Source organism: Nymphaea colorata, chromosome 8, assembly GCF_008831285.2.
Source record: "Nymphaea colorata isolate Beijing-Zhang1983 chromosome 8, ASM883128v2, whole genome shotgun sequence".
Lineage (NCBI taxonomy): Eukaryota > Viridiplantae > Streptophyta > Magnoliopsida > Nymphaeales > Nymphaeaceae > Nymphaea > Nymphaea colorata.
The window spans coordinates 21,283,298-21,303,464 of record NC_045145.1 but is presented as its reverse complement, the minus strand read 5'-3'; the positions used below and the strand labels follow the sequence as shown (position 1 = coordinate 21,303,464).

At 40.9% G+C, this 20,167-nt stretch overlaps 2 protein-coding genes across 4 annotated transcripts; both read left to right on the top strand.

The window, feature by feature from the left end:
• Nucleotides 1-275: 275 nt before the first annotated feature.
• Nucleotides 276-10,691, top strand: LOC116258426 (MA3 DOMAIN-CONTAINING TRANSLATION REGULATORY FACTOR 3-like). 3 transcript variants are annotated; one of them, XM_031635575.2, is made up of 4 exons: nt 276-581; nt 1,538-1,607; nt 7,262-7,356; nt 8,323-10,691. In XM_031635575.2, the coding sequence occupies exons 2-4, from the start codon at nt 1,538-1,540 to the stop codon at nt 10,144-10,146; spliced, it is 1,989 nt and encodes a 662-aa protein (XP_031491435.1). In that variant the 5' UTR covers nt 276-581; the 3' UTR covers nt 10,147-10,691. The 3 variants fall into 3 exon arrangements, with proteins under 3 accessions (XP_031491435.1, XP_031491433.1, XP_031491434.1); XM_031635573.2 differs by having other exon boundaries at nt 1,538-1,718; XM_031635574.2 differs by lacking the exons at nt 276-581; nt 1,538-1,607 and adding an exon at nt 4,789-4,875.
• A 1,557-nt stretch (nt 10,692-12,248) lies between these two features.
• On the top strand, nt 12,249-14,510 carry LOC116258503 (probable lysophospholipase BODYGUARD 4). The gene is made up of 4 exons (XM_031635670.1): nt 12,249-12,902; nt 12,980-13,305; nt 13,418-13,617; nt 13,780-14,510. Exons 1-4 carry the CDS (start codon nt 12,437-12,439, stop codon nt 14,120-14,122), a joined length of 1,335 nt encoding a protein of 444 aa, XP_031491530.1. The 5' UTR covers nt 12,249-12,436; the 3' UTR covers nt 14,123-14,510.
• The last annotated feature ends 5,657 nt before the right edge of the window (nt 14,511-20,167 follow it).

Sequence of the window (20,167 nt, the reverse complement as noted above, 5' to 3'; positions counted from 1 at the left end):
TATTCGATTCATAGTATTTGATAAAGCGACTTAGACTCGTGTTTGAATCCAGATCCAAAATTTCCAACGGAAGTCCAACCCTTTTGACACTCTCGGACCAGAGTAGGGATTTGGACCCTGGAAGGTCTACCGGGTCCGGGAACTGCATTAACCCTAACCCTAACCGCAGTGGTGGATTAGTTAACCGCGAGAGGAGAGCACACGTGGCAGGTCGTGTATATCCAAAACCCTGAGAAGGACGACCCCTCAAGGGTCTATATAAATTCCCCGCCGTGTGTGATTTCTTCCCTCTTTTTCTACCTCTTTCTGGCACTCTCCCATTTTCTGTTCTCTCGCGCGCCCTTGCTCCCTTCATTCCTCTCCGGCCGTCCACTCCCCTCGTCGATCAGTAGAAAGGCCATAGAATCTCGGCTCCACGTCCGTACGGGCGGTTTTCCGGTGATCCCAGGGCATCGGCGGCCGGCGGAAGCTCGGAGTCCTTGTGTTCTGGTCTTGGCTCGAAGTTCTTTCGGGCCAAGACTGAGGATAATTCGCGGAGCACTCGGAGCTTGTTGGAAAGACTCCAGTTTTCGGCTTCTTAGGTCATACTTCTTGTTGTTCTGTGTTAGTCCATTCGATTTGGTCTCCATTTCTCTCTGTTTGCTCCGTGCTTTGTGTTTCTTTGACGTTGATATCTCCGATGTATCTTGTGGGTTGGGTATCTCACTGGTAGGAGCACTAGATCGACGAATGAAGTAGGAGAAGGGGGAAAGGTTGTAATTGTGTGGCTTTTTATTTGCCTAGAAATCGTGAAATGCCAACCGATCAGCTCCGACGATACAGGCAGAGGGGGGAGCCTGGTTTTGTTGGGTCTTTCTGCTTCACAGAAGTAATGGGCATCGAGGGACGTGATTTACGAAGAAAGTCATGAAGATGACTCCTTCCTTACTTTTTCAATTGTTGCGTTTCACTTGTCTCTTTGCTAGTTATTTTTTTTTCTTTTTGTTGGGTTATTACTTCAGCCTTCTTGTGGACGGATATTGTTGGTTAAGCATATGTGTGCATTCCATGCTCACTGGAACTGTACACTATGTCAGGATGCGGATGGAAGAAACAGTGTGAAAAATGCACTTTTTTGATACTTTCCACCGAAGATAGAAATAGCTTCAAATTTGAACTGTATATTGGTCAATATGAAAAAGCAAAATTATTCTTAATTTTGATTGATTAGTTTGGTGGTTTAGGCTTTTCATATTGATTAGTTGCACGGAACAAAGTAGTTCCATTTTTATTATCCAAGTCAGAAAATAGATGTTACAGTTGCTTGGTTTGTTCTCACTGATGCGAAATTTAGACCAAACTGAATTTAAGAATTACTTGAAGGTCAAGGATCGATAACAGAAAGTCAAAGTATCATGTTTGTATGCTTATATCTGGATCCACTGTCCTGTTTCATTAATTGATCCATCGTGGGAGTCGATTTGCATGTAAGCTATATGAATTCAATGTTGCAAGCTCCTAATGTGCTGATCTCTTTTATTTCACGTTTTGGTTTCAGATGGCATCTGATGAGGGTTTCCTTACAGAAGAACAGAGGGAATTGTTGAGACAAGCATCACAAAATAATGGTCATTCTTCTTTGTCTTTTAACTCCCAGTCTTCTTTTAACTCTGATCGTCATTCCCGAGTGAAGAATTCACGTAGACATCATTCGGGAAAACTCGTCCGTGTAAAGAAAGGTGAGATCGGGATTTCCTATATATGTGAATAAGACTTCACATTTATTAAAAAGTGATCTTTTGGATGCTTGTCCTGGTAAAATTAGCGTTTGTGCAATCTTTCCATGTTCTGCTTTTGTAGGTCGGATTTTCCATGTTTCTTTGTAGGCTATGGATGATAGCGGCTTCTAGAGAGGAGGGAGAAAAAGAAAAAGAAGGTAAAATTTATGGCAAGTGATAAGATACAGCAGTCGACAGACATCTTTGAGAAGTTGGTTTCTGTCGTCCTCCCTATGGAGAGAAAAAAAAAGAACAAAGACAAAACTATATGGCAAGTAGTAAAAATTAAAATACAGAAGTTGACACATTTTCGTTGAGGACTTTTTCATCTCCTTGGGCGTGGCAACCAAAGTTGATATGTTTGGGCATTCTAAAAGAATTGTTTTTTCTTACTTAGTTACGCATACTGGCTGCTGGCCAGGTATGCATCAATAGATGATTCACTTCTTTCAACCTTGGGTGGAGGGATACTGTGAGGATGCTAGGTACTGTGTAGATCCACTTCTCTTGGTCATGTTCTAGGCTTCTAGCTTCAATGTTTTGTTTAGCAGTACATGAAAGATATGATAGCCAGCTGGAGTTTTTCATTACAACGACAACCCCAAAAGAAAGAGAATAGTACTGATTGCTTCATTCTCCATTCATTAGGAATTTAGGATTGATGAGTGTCACTTGCTGATGAAATCAGCTTCCGTTGGTAAATAAATAAGATAAAAAGGAAAAATGAAAACTTCCACTTCCCATCTCAGTCTATTTGAAATATACCATATAGATGTAATGTATATATACCCATATCATGAGGCAAGCCTAACTAGTTGCCTAACCCACACTTGCAAGATCACTATGGACCCTAACAAGGACGACAGATAGGGGCCACCTCAAATAAAGGTGCATATGTATTTGGCAACAGTTGATCACGCCATGAAATGGTGGTGGTGCAGATAAGCCTTCGTGATGAAGGAGTTAGGGAATGCAAATGGTGGCTTCAGGCTTGAGTGCTGGAGAGCCCGACCCATGACCAAGTTGTAGCATGTTTTGCCTTCAGCCCTTACTTGATAGGAGAGCCTTGGTGCTAGTCTGAGGTTGCTACAGGACGACTTCGAGCGGTGGCTGGACTAACCTGTCATGTTGATTGGCAGAGATATTAGGAGAAGATTTCCTGGTTCACATGCTAAGAAGGACAGAGACTCAAATAATTTTATGTCATTTTCATGACATGTGTACATTGAAAATGGATGGAGCTTAAATAGAATTTTCTATTCTAGTTGTGGAAATTAATTCCATAGTCACAGAAAACGCTTTTTTTTGGGAAAAACTAAAAAAAAAAAAGGCTGTTTAAAACTAAAATAAAAACATTTTTTTTGAAAAAAATGCGTTTTTTTCACTTTTTCATTTTTTTCAGTTTTTTTTAATGCCAAACAGTTTCTTTTTCATTTTCTATTTTTTATTTGTTGCAAATCTATTTATATTAATTTCACACTTATTTTATTTTCCCCCATTTTTAGTTTTTTAAAATTTTTAAAAGTTTACCATATTTTTCTCAAGCTCGCTATATTATACCCGAGAAAAATCTCGCCATTTAAAACTCTGAGACATTATTTGTGACTGTGGTACTTAATTCAAATGGAAAAGAAAAGCATGCTCATATCCTCAAAAAGAACTGCCAAACTAGAGTGTTCATCCAAATTAACTAAAATAAGGAAATTCAAAAATAAATGGAGAAATCTTTGGTGAAATCTAGTTAAACTTGAGTGTCTTTCTATGGGAGGCATCATCATGATTTTTGTCCTTATCCTTTTATTTATTGTTCTTTGTGTGGCTGCTCCTCTTCATATGCATTTCTCCTTTCTTTTTAAAGGGAGTAAATGTTATGGTTCCTTTTTCATTGTCATGTTGATAGGCAAGGCCACGCCATGGAGGCCATGACATGTAAATTGTAATGTGTATCTTCAATTCACCATAGCACAGTGTGGGCCATCCTAGGGATGGGCTGTCCACTTTCATCATCACCTCCATGATATGATTTCATACCCATGTGATATATGTATATAGATGGGCACAAGGAGACCACCATGATGATCTTCTATCATATGGACTGGTCTTTGGTGAGAAAAGTCCTTGCCATGCTTTGACCAACTTAAACCCTCCTTTGTACTTGGCCTGGTTCACCATAATATAACTCCACATCGTTAGGAAAGTGCGCTGGTCTGGTCTAATGGTTTTGGACTGGATTTTGATGTTTTTAGATCTAGGTATGAACACACTAACACGAGCTGGTTGGCCTTGGTTGACTGGACCAAGTAGGGAAGGTGTCCTATAGCTGGGGGTTCATCACATCGTAATGCATTACAAAAAATTCATTACCTAAATGAGATAAAACAATAAGTTTTCTCTCTCAATTGATCACATTAAGGCGTGACATTCCCATGATTTGAATAATACTTTTGTTAGTAGCATTTGAATTTTGTGTCAGGTAGTTACTGTTATTTGGTTAATATCACAACATTTTTGCATTGCACATATGTATGTATGTAAAATTGAAATCTGTCGGCTGCTGAGTGTTGCCGGATGGATTTCTGTTTTCCATACATTGGTGACAGTTTTTCAAGGATTTTAGCAGCTGTTTTTGGGATTTTTAGCAACAAAAAATAAAATACATTCATCTGGTAATGCTCAATCAACAGTCGGCAAATTTCAATTTCTCTTTTATATATATAATATTCACCGAAACTTTTTTTTTTATATCACTGACCTTTTCTCTTTTCCTGTCATTCTTTTTTCTTTTGTCATCTCCGTTACTGTATTCCCTCCTATGTCACACGGATACGGCAGAATGGTTCAAGTACCGGCGTCGACACGCCGACACGGGGATCCCGACACGGCGATACGGCTGGATACGTTTTGGATCGGGTCTGGGTCAGACCCGATCCAAACCACTTTTATAACCGATTTTTTAACCCGTTTTGTTTTACGCATTAACACTTACCCTCGACGGTCGACCTTCCTTTACCCTCGACGGCTTCCGCCGCAGGCTGGCAGCACAGTTCGGCAATGGCGGGCGACGGCGACGACCTCCGGCGACTTCCGGTGGCGTCCGGCGGCAGCCGGCGACAGACAGGTAAGTGTTTCTTTTGTCTATTATTTTCGATATTAGAAGTTAGGGTTTCAACTTTTATTTGGGGATTTTTTAGATTGGGTATTTCTTGCCGATTTGGGGATGTTTTTGGTTTAGAATCATATTCTTCAATGCTATGTGCGATGTTTTATTTCACTGTTTCATAAATTTTATGTTCATTATACGTTTTTTCCATCTTTTTTTTATGTTTAATGTATATTGGATATTTCTTGCCGATTTGGGGATGTTTTGGTTTGAAGATTGGACGGTTTAGAATCATATTTTTCATCTTATGTGCGATGTTTTATTTCACTGTTTCATAAATTTTATGTTCATTATACGTTTTTTCCATCTTTTTATCATTTTTATTTTTTTTGAATTTAATATTCGCCGTGTCCGCGTATCCTAAAATTTTGAAACTTGCCGTATCCCCGTACCCGTACCCGTACCCACAGGATACCCGTACCCGTATCCGTGTGACATAGATTCCCTCCTATGGATTGGAGGACACTAGGGAGAGAGGAGACCTGAAAAACCAGTCTATAAATGGGACTGGTTTAACTCCTTTCCTATGTATGTATGTATGCATGTATATTAATGATTTTTATGAGTCCGATTAATTTGATTGGTAGTTTACAAAGTGTCACATGTAAACCTACATTTTCAACAGGCAACGTGTGAATGATCTAGCTGATTGGATGGCCTATAATCATTTTGTACGGTCCTGATATTGCTTAGTTGACATGTATATGTAACTAAATTAGAGTATAATATCAGAAATTGGAAGCTGTACCTGCTGCCAACTAGGGTGTGTTGACTATTTGAAGGATTCATGTGATAGAGGGTCCAGATTTGGGTCTCTTCTGAACATAATAAGAGCCAGGCCATGCTAATGGTGGTTCAGGTCATGGCTGAGCTCTGCAGAGACTGCACATTCAGTGAATCATGGACGGAAAGTTCTAAGTCCATCCCGATCCTTACCATGGCAGCTGAGCTCCACCTTATGCATTCTGTTATCAGTCAGTTGTTGCTTGGTGTTTACCTAGATGGTGACTTCTCCATTTTTGCTGGAAATTGTAAGATTATTCCAGATTCATAAATAACAGAAAGTAAAAAAAAAAGCGTTTTTTACCATATCTGCATAGGATTAACAGAATTTGATGTTCGTTTTGAAAGCTGCACTGTGTTTTATATATTAGGTTTCCTATCTGTTATTGTGATCTTTTATTTCATTGGGAGTGTTCTTCCGAAAATTTGAAGGGACTTGAAGGCCAAAAGGCCCAAAACATTGACTATGATTCTTCTCAAGTTGGAGCTCTTGGAATAATTCAGGATAGATTCTGGATTGATGAGAAAAAGAACTGCTGTTGCTACTGTTTGTCTAGTTTGCTAGATTTATTTCTTGAAATTTTGTTTGACATTTGATAATGAAGGCTGGAAACTGTTTACAGGTGCTTTTATTTAGCTGAAAAAAAAGAAGAAAATCTAGGATATATAATTGTGCAGAACCTCCTCCTCCTTTTTCATCATAAGCAAAGTTGTTGACATTGATTGCAAATTGAGAGAAACATTTGTGTATTATAGAGATGCTAAAAGGGTCCGGCCTATAGAGTCCTTGGACTCATGGAACCTTCCTGATGCAACTGGCATGGCAATTGTCATTGTTACTTGATAGAGTGCCTAGGATATTTGTTCTTCACTTGTGCTGAAAAACTGATTCTTTTCTGTTAGCTATTTTTTTCTATGGATTGGCTTACAGCAGCTTAGAACGAAATTGAGACCGTCTCTCATATGGGGAATTGTGATTGTAAGCTTTGAAAAGTGTTACATCCTGGACGTAACACTGCGAAGCTTATAAAGCTGTGGGTTTTAATGGAGAACTTGCACAGATATTCTAGTTAATTTTGTGGTCTATGTATTGATGTTTCTTTCTGGGAGTACATTGTGACCCTTGTTTACCTCTAAATACTAATGTCATGCATTACAGTATAAGGGCTTGAAAGGTTGAACTAGCTTGAATGTAACTTTTGGGTGATTCCATTGTAGTATCTTGTGCAGCAAATTTTTTGGTCATATGGAATGGCTCATGGATTCTATGTTCTCAATTAATGGTCCTGGCAACTTGCTAGATTTCTTATGTTAGTTTGGTAAATAACTACATGTTGGTAGAATAAGGTTCCTGTGTATCCTGGAAACTTGGTGAAGTCTTTGCACTTTGCAGGACTTTTCACTTGTTAAAAGCAGTATTACGTTACATAGTTGAGTTGCTTGCAATCCTGGGTTACTCTAATTGTGTAGTACAAGGTTTTCGTTTAAGTGTGCAGGTATCGTAAATTTAACTTACCTTCAAATGAAACATGGCTCCTGATTCCTGCTCTGTGTGTTATAGATGGTGCTGGAGGGAAGGGTACATGGGGGAGGCTACTTGATACTGATGGTTCTGCAGAGCTGGACCGCAATGACCCTAATTATGACAGTGAGGAGGTTCTCTCTCTCTCTCTCTCTCTCTGTGAGCAACTTACATAGATAAATTTTGGCCACGGTATAGCTATTTCTAGACAAATTGTTTGGTCTCTTTCTGAAAAGAAAAATTGCGTCATTTTTCATCTTGTGGTAGACCTAGCGAAGGACTTTCATTTCGTCTTTTTACATGAAAGTTTAGCATTTGTTTGAAGATGAGAAAAAGTGATGGTGTATTGAGCAGCTTGCAACAAAATCTTCTCACAGAAAGTTGAAATGGTAGATTTGGCAGGTCCAAAGCTCTCCCTGTTCTCTGGTCTGTGCCACTGTATCCCTTTGCTGGTCTAAGTAAAGTTAATCAAATATCATATCTAATTGATGCCTGAGTGTGGGTTCTGTTTTAGACACCTATTTTCAGTTTCCTTTGGCGTCAAGGTTCAAAAGCTGTTTCTTGCCACCTATACAGCAGGAATAGTTAATAATTTCTAACTGATTGTACATCTGATCTTTGTCTTGATTCCACGTTCTCCTTTTCTCTGGTGGAACTCAAGAATCCATGTCTGGTGGATGTTTTCCTTTCACAGAAACTAAATCTTGCATCCAGACAATCCTTGATTAAATAACCATGATTTTTGACTAATTATAATGGTTGTCAGATTCAAAGGTTGGACCTCAATTTTGTGCCATTTGTTTAATCATTCTTCTGTCAAGCGAATGCTATAAATTTTGGGTTTAATCAAATAAGTTGCTCTTTTTGACATAACAAAAACTTGTTCATCTACTTTGCACTTTTATTGACTGATTTTGCTAGATTAAGTGTTTAATGGAGAAGAAGCGACCAAATTGAATCACACAGGAAGATCAATTGGGCTTCCACGGAATTCTACAATCTGATCATGATTCATAGGCTAATCTAACTTGTTACAGTTATGCATGAGCATTTTCTTGGCCAATTATTTCAATTTGAAATTCTTAATTAAAATCATGCAGGAACCCTATCAGCTGGTGAGCTCTACATCTATTGTTGCTTCACCATTTGACAGCTACAGGAAATCCATCAGAACTATCATTGAGGAATATTTCACTAATGGGGATATAGCCACAGCATCTTCAGATCTTCTGGACCTTAATTCCCGTGTTTATAATGCTTATTTTGTGAAGAAGCTAATCTCTATGGCAATGGACCGTCATGATGTTGAGAAGGAGATGGCTGCTGTTCTGCTGTCCTCACTCTATTCAGATGTCATCTCATCAGAGCAAATAGCTACTGGGTTCATGAAGTTGCTTGAGTCTGCTGATGACTTGGCGCTAGACATTCCAGGTGCTGTTGACGTTCTTGCACTTTTTGTTTCTCGTGCTGTTGTGGATGACATCCTCCCACCTGTTTTCCTATCTCATGCCAAGTCCTCACTTCCTGAGGGTTCCAAAGGTGCGGAAGCCGTCCGTGCTGCTGAGAAACTCCATTTATCGACACCACACCATGCAGAGTTGTTAGAACGACGGTGGGGTGGATCTACACATGCAACTGTTGAGACAGCAAAGTCAAAGATTACAGTCCTGATTGATGAGTATATCCGCAGTGGGGATATGCAAGAAGCTCTTCGGTGCGTGCGAGAGCTTGCGCTGCCATTTTACCACCATGAAGTGGTGAAGCGGGCAATGATCGTGGCTATTGAGAGGAATCCTGTGGCTGAATCACTTGTTCTCCAGCTGCTGAGGGAAGCTGCAGATGAGGGACTCATAAGTTCAAGTCAGATGTCAAAGGGTTTTGCACGAGTCTCTGAGAGTCTAGATGACTTGACACTGGATGTGCCTGCTGCAAGAGATATCTTCCAGTCCCTTGTTCGTGTTGCCACAAAAGAAGGTTGGCTGCCTTTGGATGAAGCTCTGCCTGACAAAGATGAACAGTTGTACAAGGTGGAAGTATCTGCTCTCATATGTGAGTACTTCCTTTCTGGTGATGCTTTTGAAGTCGCTGAGAGTCTGGAAGAGCTTGATATGCCGGAGTTCAACCCAATCTTTATCAAGAAACTGATTACTCTGGCTATGGATCGTAAGAATCATGAGAAAGAGATGGCATCAGTTCTGCTGTCAGCACTTTACAGCGAGGTCTTCTCAGTTGCAGATGTTGTCGCAGGCTTCCTGAAGCTCCTGGAGTCTGCGGAGGATACAGCACTGGATGTGCTCAATGCATCGAATGAGTTAGCTCTCTTCATTGCACGAGCTGTGGTGGATGAGGTTCTGGCCCCTGCTAATCTTGATGAGATGGAGTCAAAGCTGGCATCGATTTCTTCAGCGGCTGAGACCGTACGTGCTGCTCGAACGCTTGTATCAGCACCTCATGCAAGTGAAAGGATTCTGCGCTGCTGGGGTGCTGGTGGTGGAACCACGGGAATGGCTGTCGATGACGCCAAAGATAAAATCATAAAGCTTCTCGAGGAGTATGGCTCAGGTGGAGTGGTCAGTGAAGCATGCCAGTGCATCCGTGAGCTTGGCATGCCCTATTTCCACCATGAGGTGGTTAAGAAGGCGCTGGTTATGGCAATGGAAACCAAAAATGGTGACAGGATGCTGGACCTATTGGATCAGTGTTCCAGTGAGGGGCTGATCACCGTGAATCAGATGACAAAAGGTTTTGTGAGGGTGGCAGAGGGAATCGATGATCTAGCTCTCGATGTTCCGGATGCTCGTGAGAAGTTTGCATCTTACGTTGATCGGGCGAGGAAAAGTGGATGGTTGGTGGGTGTGTCTGGCTTGGGACCCAAACCGGCCTTGGCTGAGGCGAGTGGTGTAGCTGTGACTGCAGTGGCCTAACCTGGCACCCCGGCAGCCAAGATTGGGACGGTCACCAGCTGAGAGGTTAAGCCGGTTTGGTGTAGTACTGCCATATTACTCGCTTTCTCCATTCATTTATCACTACCATTATAAAGTAGAACATGTGTGTGTGTGCGTGTGGTGGGCCTGAAGCTGTATTGCTGCGTGAGTTTGACGGATTGAGGTCTAACTTGAGGTTGAGTTGCATCCTGTTGGGCAGTGTGTGGTCATCTAACAAGGCACAAGCTTGGGGGGGTGGGTCTACATGTCTAAGCCAGGGTAGTGGAGGTGATGGCCCTTTTATAGCCATAACTTGGACATGTTTTTTCTGATAGTGAGTATTTTGTGTAGATTCTAGGTTCTTCTACTTAAAGAGAAGCAAAAGAGAGACCTTATATCGAGATGCCTGTTTAGAAGATGGACACTAGAGCGAGCAACCTTTATACTGGTTCTTGCTATTCAGTCTTGGCGCTTGCAGTGTAATGTTGTTGCATGGTTTTTCACATATATTTCATTAGTTGCAGTTTCGTCGTTTGGTTGTGCTACCTAGGGATGATAACATGTGGTTTTACGCTTATTTCTTCTTTCTTTAAATGACGAAGGGAAACTGCTGAATTTTTGATATGTTGGAGTTATGGACTTGAAAGGTGCGTGTCTATATGGCATTCTGGTTTCTTCTTTCGCTGTAAAATTCTCAGGTACTTTGTCTTGTGCGTGGGAAAAGTTTTATCTCCGGCCTCGCTGTGTATTTAACTGTTGAGTTTTTCCCTCAAGTCGAAGGATGTATTACGACCCACTTAATCAGCCTATACCAGGCTTTTGAGCCCGTTCCAGCTATTCAGAATTACTATTACATACTGGTGCTTCTGTAAATACTCAGCTGACAAAAACATGATCACGGAGAGCATTTGCATTCTGCCAACTTAGAAAGACTTCGTCTCCACTCCGTTTATTCACCAAAGGGCGGCACGAATAGCCAAGACAGGACGACCATCAACTGTTTATTTTGTAATACTTTTACGCGCCTAACGAACGGTAGGTCAATTGCGTTATACAAAATGGCGGTGAGATAGTGGTAGGAAGTCTAGTGAAGAAAAAAGGAAAATTGCCTCTTATAATGTTAGAAGTTCACAATTACCGATTTATTTCATATGGTTACTATTTTCCCTAAACTACCAAAACATCGGGTGGCCTACTTTTCTTTTCTGACAGAATTTTGTAACTAATCAAAACCTGCCGCTGAAGCCTCATTCGAACCAACGGTCTTGGTGCTTTACATATAATCGATTCAATGCACCCATTGAGTGGTCGTTTTCTTGATAGTATGTATTAGAACACATCTGTAAAGTGACGGATATATTCTAGTAATTCCTTGAACCTATGCTAATTCATGCATGAGATGGGTTAAATGGATCTGCAACTGGATAACATTGCCCTTGGATTATGCGTAGATTTGATACAGGTTGCGGTAAAATTGGATTTGAATTAACTATATCTGGAGTCACTTGGCTCATTCATGAGTAGTGGCAGAGCGCTTTGATGCAATTTGTGGTAAGATTGGATTTGAATTATAACAATATCCGGAGTCACAGCTCACTGAACAGTAGCCTGGGGAGGGGGCTGGGGGCTGGCCACCCTCAAACGAACAAAAAAAGTGCATGTAATTTATACAAATTAATTTAATTTATTGAAAAATTATATTTTGGTCCTTGTTAAATTTTAAAATTATAATTCAGTCCTTTAATTAAAAATTCCTAACTCCAGTCTTACTCATGAGGGTCTTCTATTCGTAGTAATAAATGATCGAGAGAGAAACAATAAGAAGAAAAAAGCATGAGTATTTCGCCCTATATAAAATTTGACTACAAAAAAACTCACCCTCCCTAAACCAACAAGGTGAGTCAACTTAGGCCAACCAAATTTAGTGAACACAACCGAACCGTAAGAGCTTAGACGGACCCCGATGTAAACTACTTCGAGATGAGGAACACTTACTTGTGGCTGCAAATGCTTCTATTGTACAGTCCACGATGACGCTCTTAATAGACGGGACCCACGTTGCAGAAGGTCAAAAGCAGAGCCATACAGCAACCATGGAAGGACTCTGCGAGTGGTGCTGATTGATCTGGAGCAAGAGAGTCCTATCCTTCTCTCTGTTCCACTGCCTTGCAAATTGCAAGCATTCTGGACGAAGAGGACGACATCCCCTCTGTCAGAGGAAGCGTTCTTCCGCACCCCCGGAACTCAGAAGAAGAGGTAGTGGGGCTGTCACCGGAGAAAGTACCCAACAATGATTCGTTGGTTAATATGCACGGCGACACGACAGTCTGCAGATGCTGTGTCCTCCATAGCTACAACTGCAGTTTTTGCTCTTTTAGACATTTTGGACGCCTTGCTCTGTTACATTTACGCTCTCCTTGACGCCCTGTTAGAGGGGAAGGCGGGCTCTACTGTTTCCTGCTACTGCTATGGGAAGCGAGAGAGGACAGAGAAGAGTTGCAGGACGTCCGAGACGATCCATGACAGGGGGAACCAGTGGAGGAAGTTGTTGATGGGGGCGGAGGAGTTTCTGGGGCTTAACAATCGATCAACAGGAAAAGAAGGCGGAAAGGAGGCATCTGTGAAACAGGGTGGTGGTTCCAAGGCCAAGGGCGGCCGATGGTCGGACTGCAATTGCGAGAGCTGCGTTTCCTGGGAAAGAGAAGATGGGAGAAAACTTCATGTGGTTGCAGAGAAGTCAACATTGCATCCATTGGGTACTCTCTCTCTCTCTCTTTCTTTGTTCATTTTTAGTTTCCCTTTCATAATGCCACCTTCCAAATTTTTGTAACAGAAAAGGCCGAGGCCGTCATCTTCTTGCACGGGTTTCAATCTTCTTCGTCTCTGTGGACTGAGACGGTGTTCCCCAACCTTTCTGAATCCGCTAAAGCCAACTACTTGTTCTTCGCCGTGGATCTTCTTGGATTTGGGGACAGCCCTAAGCCGAGGGACTCGCTTTATAGATTGGAAGACCATGTTGAGATGATCGAGCGTTCAGTGATCCAGCAGTTTAATCTCGACTCCTTTCATCTAGTGGCCCACTCAATGGGTTGCATTATCGCATTAGCCTTGGCTTCGAAGTACCCGAGTTCTACCAAGTCCATCACGCTAGTTGCACCAGTGAGTAACGGGCTAAACGATTAACTAGCTAAGTAAATCAAGTCCTGTGACGACATATCTTCTCTCAAATTTGTTCCTAACAGTTGCTCTGCTTAATGAAATGACTTTCCAGCCATATTTCTCGGCGTCATCGGGAGAGAAGGCTAGCCGAATTATGATGAACAGATTAGCCGGAAAGAGACTTTGGCCGTTTCTATCTTTCGGTTCTTCTGTAATGACGTGGTATGAGCACGTTGGCAGAACCATCTGCTTCATCGTCTGCAGAAACCATAGGACATGGGAACGGGTGTTCAAGTTTCTCACAAGAAAAAGGTCGGTAGGCCGGAAGATTGATAATGCTATTGTCTTCTTGCTAGATCTTAGAAAACCGACGCCTATGGCTATTGAACTTCTTCTCTTTGGCATCTCCAACTAGTTTCTGTTTTGCTTTTTCTTCTGCAAGAGGAAATCTTAATCTCTTTCTGGTGTACGTAGGGAGGTTCCCTTCTTGATAAGAGACCTGACAAGGCACACACACCATTCAGCTTGGCATACCATGCATAACGTCATCTGCAAGGGAGCAGAGTATCTCGATTCTTACCTGCAGGATATCAGAACCGCTGAGATTCCGATCCTGGTGGTTCATGGCAGCAAGGATCAGATAGTTCCTCTGGAGTGCAGCTTCCATATTAAATCCGCAATTCCTTTTGCAGATGTGAGAACTATACCAGGTGCCAATCACGGGACGGTGATAGTTGGTAGAGAAATTCATTTCACGAGGGAGATAGAAGCGACATGGGATGCATCCAGAGTGCGGAAACAAGATTTGAGGACATAACCAAGTCTTGCAGATCTTTTGAGCCGATTTTTTTAGTTTGCATTTTTCCTCCCCCTCTCCAGTACTTATGCAATGAAAGACAGTCATCAGAATAGATGCTTTGAGTTGGATAGCGGAATTCATGGGTGCCTTCAGACAGTTACATGCCTATTATGTAGCAAGAAGGATAAACGCATTCTGAGTAGAAATGGACATTCAGTAAAAGAAAGTGTATAAGACCCTCTTGTAGCAACCACTTGACATTTTGAGACAAAAACATCATGTATGATACTATTGTTATGAAAGAATGTGAATTAGGGACTAACTTTCTATCAGCCACGAGTCCGACCAGTTATGCCAGATCTCTTGTATTTAAAAAATTTGAAGATTACCAAACACTCTCGTATAATACTTGCATTCTTCTTCTTCTTCTTCTTCTTTTGGTAACACTTTGCCTTATATGCCGCTTCATGTTAGCTGCAACCTATTGTCTCTCGACTATAATGGAGTCCTGTCATCCATACCATCCACCATAAATGGCAAACTCATGATCCGAGGTCGCCCGAGTCGACTAGGATCGCTCATTTACTGGGTCATATGTCAGGGTTCATCGAATTAGTTGGGATCATCAATTAATTATGTATTCTTTTTTGTTGTGTGTTTCTGGATGCTAAAATTTGTTTATTTTTGAATTGTGAAATATTACCAACTTTACTAAGTAGATATAAATACTCATATTACATGTTGTTCAATCTTAGTTGATAAAAAAAATGAAACAAGAAGTTCCGACAAATTTACCTTTTTCATCTATTTATAAAAAAAAATGCACTATAAAAATTTAAAAACAAAGAAAGCCGAGTCACTGAATCAATTTTCTAAACCGAAACCTAGTGTTCAGCCGATTTGTGGGGTTTGCCAATTATGCCATGCAGTCGAGGAGGTGGTAATGCATGCCGTGACTGATCACAGGGGCCCGGGGCGGAGCCAGGATTTTTTCAGGACCGGGTCAACAGTTAAACTTTGGATCCAAGTAAGGCCAAACTAAACCCGAATCTAAAAAAATATATTGCACAACTAAAATTTTTAAAATTTTTCAATGTATTTTTTTTTCAAATAGTTGGGGGTAGGGCCATGGCCTATGTGGTCCACCCCCTTCCTCCAAGTATGTTCCTTTTCATTCAACACTAGAACTAATGTTCCATCGACAAGCCCCGACTTTTTTTAGCATGAGCACATCAGAGTCATTTCAAATAGCCAAACATGAACCCGAACACATGACCTGCTTACAGACAAAAATTGAGCCTGTTTGGTTAAGAAAGGAGAGCATGTCCGCATAGTCCCAATTCATAAAAGGCCTTTCGAAGTACTCTGTATCGGAATGCCTCCTTTGCTACTCGAGAATAAGTCCTCGGTTTAAACTTCAAACTTCTTCAATGTCACTTGATTTTTATGTTATTTGAGAAAAGAAAACCTAAGCCTCGGCTAGGCCTGAAGTGAGCTTGAATTGGCTAACTCAAGCTCGGATCGTTTAATTAGATGAGCTCAACTTTAATATTGAATAAATTGTTTACTTAAAATTATAGCCCGAGCCAAATCTTTAGATCTGAGCTTTAACGGGCTGGGCAGGTGGTGACATGCAAGAGGCAAAGTTACCTTTATTTCTTATGTTCTCAAGGTCTATAACTATTTCGGAACATGACTGGTCGTATGGTATACCATTCAATTCGAGTATTTATACCATTCAATTCGAGTATTACGCATGCCTTCATTTTCATTTCAAATGAGTAGCATCCACACATCGAATGGAGGATGGTCGCTCTTGCCAACCGGCTATGTTACATCCCTCCAGGCTGAATATAGCTGAACAGACTCATTATATTGCCCAACTAGATCAGATTTAAATATGGTAGATCATATTTATCATACTCGACGTCTCAGTTGTTGCTTAATTTGATTCAAAATAGGATTCAGATCCAAATATTACAAAATAATAAACCATATTCAAATCCGCATATTAATCTGATTCAGATATTCATAGAAAACCAACACTTATTCAAATTTTGTAAGAAATACCCAATATTCGAATCTTCTTTTATGATCCAATTTCTTGAAGTTGGTTTCGGAATCCACCATGTTTTCATTCTTATTGGTGTCTTAAACAGATCAACAACGGATTCCCCAAGAACATGCCAGTCAAAAGTTTTTGTGGAATTGCTAAACTTGGATATGCTGCGCTACTTTTTTAAGTTTTATATCTATCATCCTTTTCTCAAAGTCATCGTTCCGATGCAACCCCTTCGGGGATCCAAGTTCTCACAAAAAAAAAAATGGTAAATATGAAAAAATCACCGATTCACCGAAATCCGAAAGTCGAAGACAACTCCTGTTGTCAAGTCCATGATGTTTTTCAGGGGTAGGTCAAACGGTCCGCAGGTCGGACCAAGAGGAGCGACGGGTGAATCAAACTAAAAAAATGACTTTTTCAATATATTACCATCAGTTACGCTACTTCCCTCGAGACAATTTTTCCTCTACGATAAATGGCATTCCTCAATCTCTAGTTTCTCCCTAAAATCAAGATAAACCATTGGAAGAACCGCTCGCCGAATTTTAGTCACCATCTCTAGTTGAAGGCGAAAGTCTTCAATTAAGCGACTACCTCTCCAAGCCCTGGGACAAAGTAGATTCTCTAGCATTCGTGAAGGTTCAAATCCTATTTGCAACTTCGAAGGGATGAAGGATGGATTCCTTTGCAGGTCTACAAAAACAAAAACAGCTAGGAAGGGAGATGCCAAGCCATGACAGTCTTTCATTCGTTAACACACGGTCTTTACAAGCCATTGGAACTATGGCAGGCGTCTTTCTTGCAAAACAATGGCCCCGAAAAGACGTCGGCTCCAAGTCATGGCGGTTGCCTCCATTTGGCCCCAAACAGAGTGGAAATGGTGAGATCGAGAGAAAAGCGGTCCTCTGCCCTTACAAGCCTGAGCATTTTTTTGAAGACTTGTTACTGCTATGAGCAGGGTTAGAGTTAGAAATTTTTTACAAAGAGAGTTAAATTATAGTTTCAAAATTTCAACAGAAACCAACCAGAATATAATTTTTCAAAATCTTTTATATCAAATGAATGATTTTTTTTAAAAATTTACACACAATTTTTTTATTTTGAGAGAAAAACCGGTCATCAGTTTGATTCTCATATGAAACTCATGATTCTCATATGAAACTCATCTGTGTTGCCAACCCAAGAGGTGTTCCTTTTTCCAGTTCTCAAGATATATGGTTCTAAGGCCATAATCAACATCCAGCTTTGCTTTTGGCCTAGCAGATATATAATGGCCAGTTCATATGGCTGAGCATAAACAAAGCTTTGTTTATTTATTTATTTATGTGAATTATCAAGGTAGAGAGAAGCGGTGCTGCTCAGCCTAGTAGGGGCAGTGACAATGACAACACACATCCTTCATGCATCGTGACGATTCCACTTTCCTCGGGTCCTTCATTTCCTCTTGTCGAACTCAAAATAAAATCCCCCATCACAATCATTTAGTGGAAAAACGGACAGCTGAACAATGAATCTGTTCTTTCAGGGTCAACATCACACCCAAGTAGGGCCACATCCCATTTGCAACCAAAGCAAAGGTCTCTTTTCTTCTAGATCTCATGGTAGCCGCAGCATCTTCTTACTGAAGATCATCATTCTGTCAACGATGAGGCATCATCTTGCCTTCAATTTCATTATGCGCACTCATTACTGGGGGCCCGTTCGGACAGTTCATGTGTCAAGGGAAGGTAACCAATCTGAGAAACGCGCAACTGCTCGGTGTTATACATGGAAGAAAAAAAAAAAACTTCTAAATGATTATGAGCAAAAAGTTCTTGGAAAATTTTAGGAGAAGGATCTTAAGCTTCTGTAAGAAAGGTCAACAGTAAAGTCCTCAAAGAAACATTCTTGATTTTGTTAAGACAGTACAAACCCCTAAATGGGCTCTTCATAGCCTTCTCTGCAGAAGGGAAATCGATCTTTACATAAGGAAAACTGAAGAATCAAAACCAGATGATAGAATATTTCCATCATTATGACTCCCATTTTCATCCAAAGCAGGGAATTACGTGACAACCAGAAAAATCAGCCCAATTTTCTCCAGGTCCAAACAGAGAGGCAGCAGCTCCACCATAACCCCAGTTGCTCTCCCATGCCGTCTAAACAGGACGAAGATCCGCCAAATTGGTGGGCTTTTTACGCTGAGATCATTCATCCAACAGAAACCACATGGATCCCAACGTCATGAGATTCATCAAGATAACCAAAGTATAGCATGATGATGATAAATAAGATGGTAGCCATCACTTCCTGCTCCTCGATAATGTCAGCAAAGCATTTTGGGTTTCTTCACTTGAAGTTCTCATCCAATTTTCCGGCTACCAACGATGTACCCAAAAGAATCTGTACCTCCCAATCCGCCAAGAAGGAGATCATCTTCATGCCCACTAAACCATCTGTGGCTTGAAGGAAGGCATACGTCTGGGGGCAGGTAAATGACCTGGTTGCTCCAAGAGAACTCCACGGCTATCAACAGGAAGTAGAGAAACAACACAAAAGGAACTGCAAGGTACAAACCACAATGTCCCTCAAAGATAGCTAAGACCTCCATTGTTTCTATCTCAGGGAGAGAGAGAGAGAGAGAGAGAAGGTCTACCACCACTGAATCTTGCGAAGGCAATGAAGAAGCTTGCGGTTCTATGTTTATATAGGAAAAGACGTCATTCTAATGTGTCCTCATGAGATGTACTCTGCTCCACAATTGGGTCAAGTTGGTACCATTAATTTTTGACAACTCACTTGTTTGTGACAAGCATCGACTGGCGTCAATATCAGAGGTAGGAACGTAAATGGACCTCATATTTCTGATCAGCAATTCAATTTCGAATCCCGAGTTGGTTTCCTGATCAGTTCAGATGCAGCGTGCAGTTTTATTACTGAATCTGCGTCAGGCTTTGATACCAGACTGAGATCTGATAAAGATATGGCCCAATTACACATAAATGCCATATCATATGCCAGTGGGATCTGCACTACATTTAAGATATTAACTCTGAATTCAAATATAAATCCAATTAGGTATAGGGTCCGATTAAGTCAAATTTGATAAAAGGCTGGATTCGAATGGAATTCAAACCATGTAAATCCCTAATCAAGATAAGCTTAACGTTAAACACCTCATACACACTTTATGTCATCTCTCAAGCAGAAAAGGAGGGCAGCATTTGAGCAGAAAACTTGGACTACTGCGCCCATAGAAAACAGAAGAAAACGCATGAATTTGTTGAGTTCCACAGGCCACAGTGCCCCGTGAGGTTCACGTGCACATCCCTGTATCTGGATGGGGAGAAACAGTTTTCTGGGTAGTGGAACAACTACAGTAACTGCTCTCAACAAAAAGATGTGGAGAGCAATAAAAAGTTGACGCTTAGAAATTCCTTCCCATTCAACAAGCAACAAGCCAATGTTAAAGATAAGCTTGGGCATCGGGCAGGCTCGCTGCCCAAAACTAGTTCAATTCTAGGCTTGATCCGACCATTAAAACTCAAGCTCAAGTTCGGTTCGATTAAATTAATATGTATATATATATATATATATTAATATAAATAATATGTAAATGTAATTAATTGTAATAAAATATTATATTTTTATATAACAATTAATAACATAAATATTAAAAAAATTATCGAGCCCACCCGGCCCACAGCTAAATAAATTATCGGGTTGACCTGGTGTATTTTTTTGGGGTCTAGGCCGGGACTCAAGTCGGGCCCGGTACCGGGTACCTGCCGGTGGCCCAGCTTGATACCCAGCCTTAGTCAAAGACATTAGATATCATTAGACCAAATAAGTTGTGGTTCTGGTCTAATCTCTCTGCAATTAATTGTCTTAAATTGAAACTTAGAAAAATGTTTAAATCTCGTGATCACTGTTACAAGTGCACTTATCTTCTAGGGTCCCAACACAAACTCTTGACCTTGAGGGTGATGAGCACAAGGAAGATGCAGTTCCTTTTTTTTGGG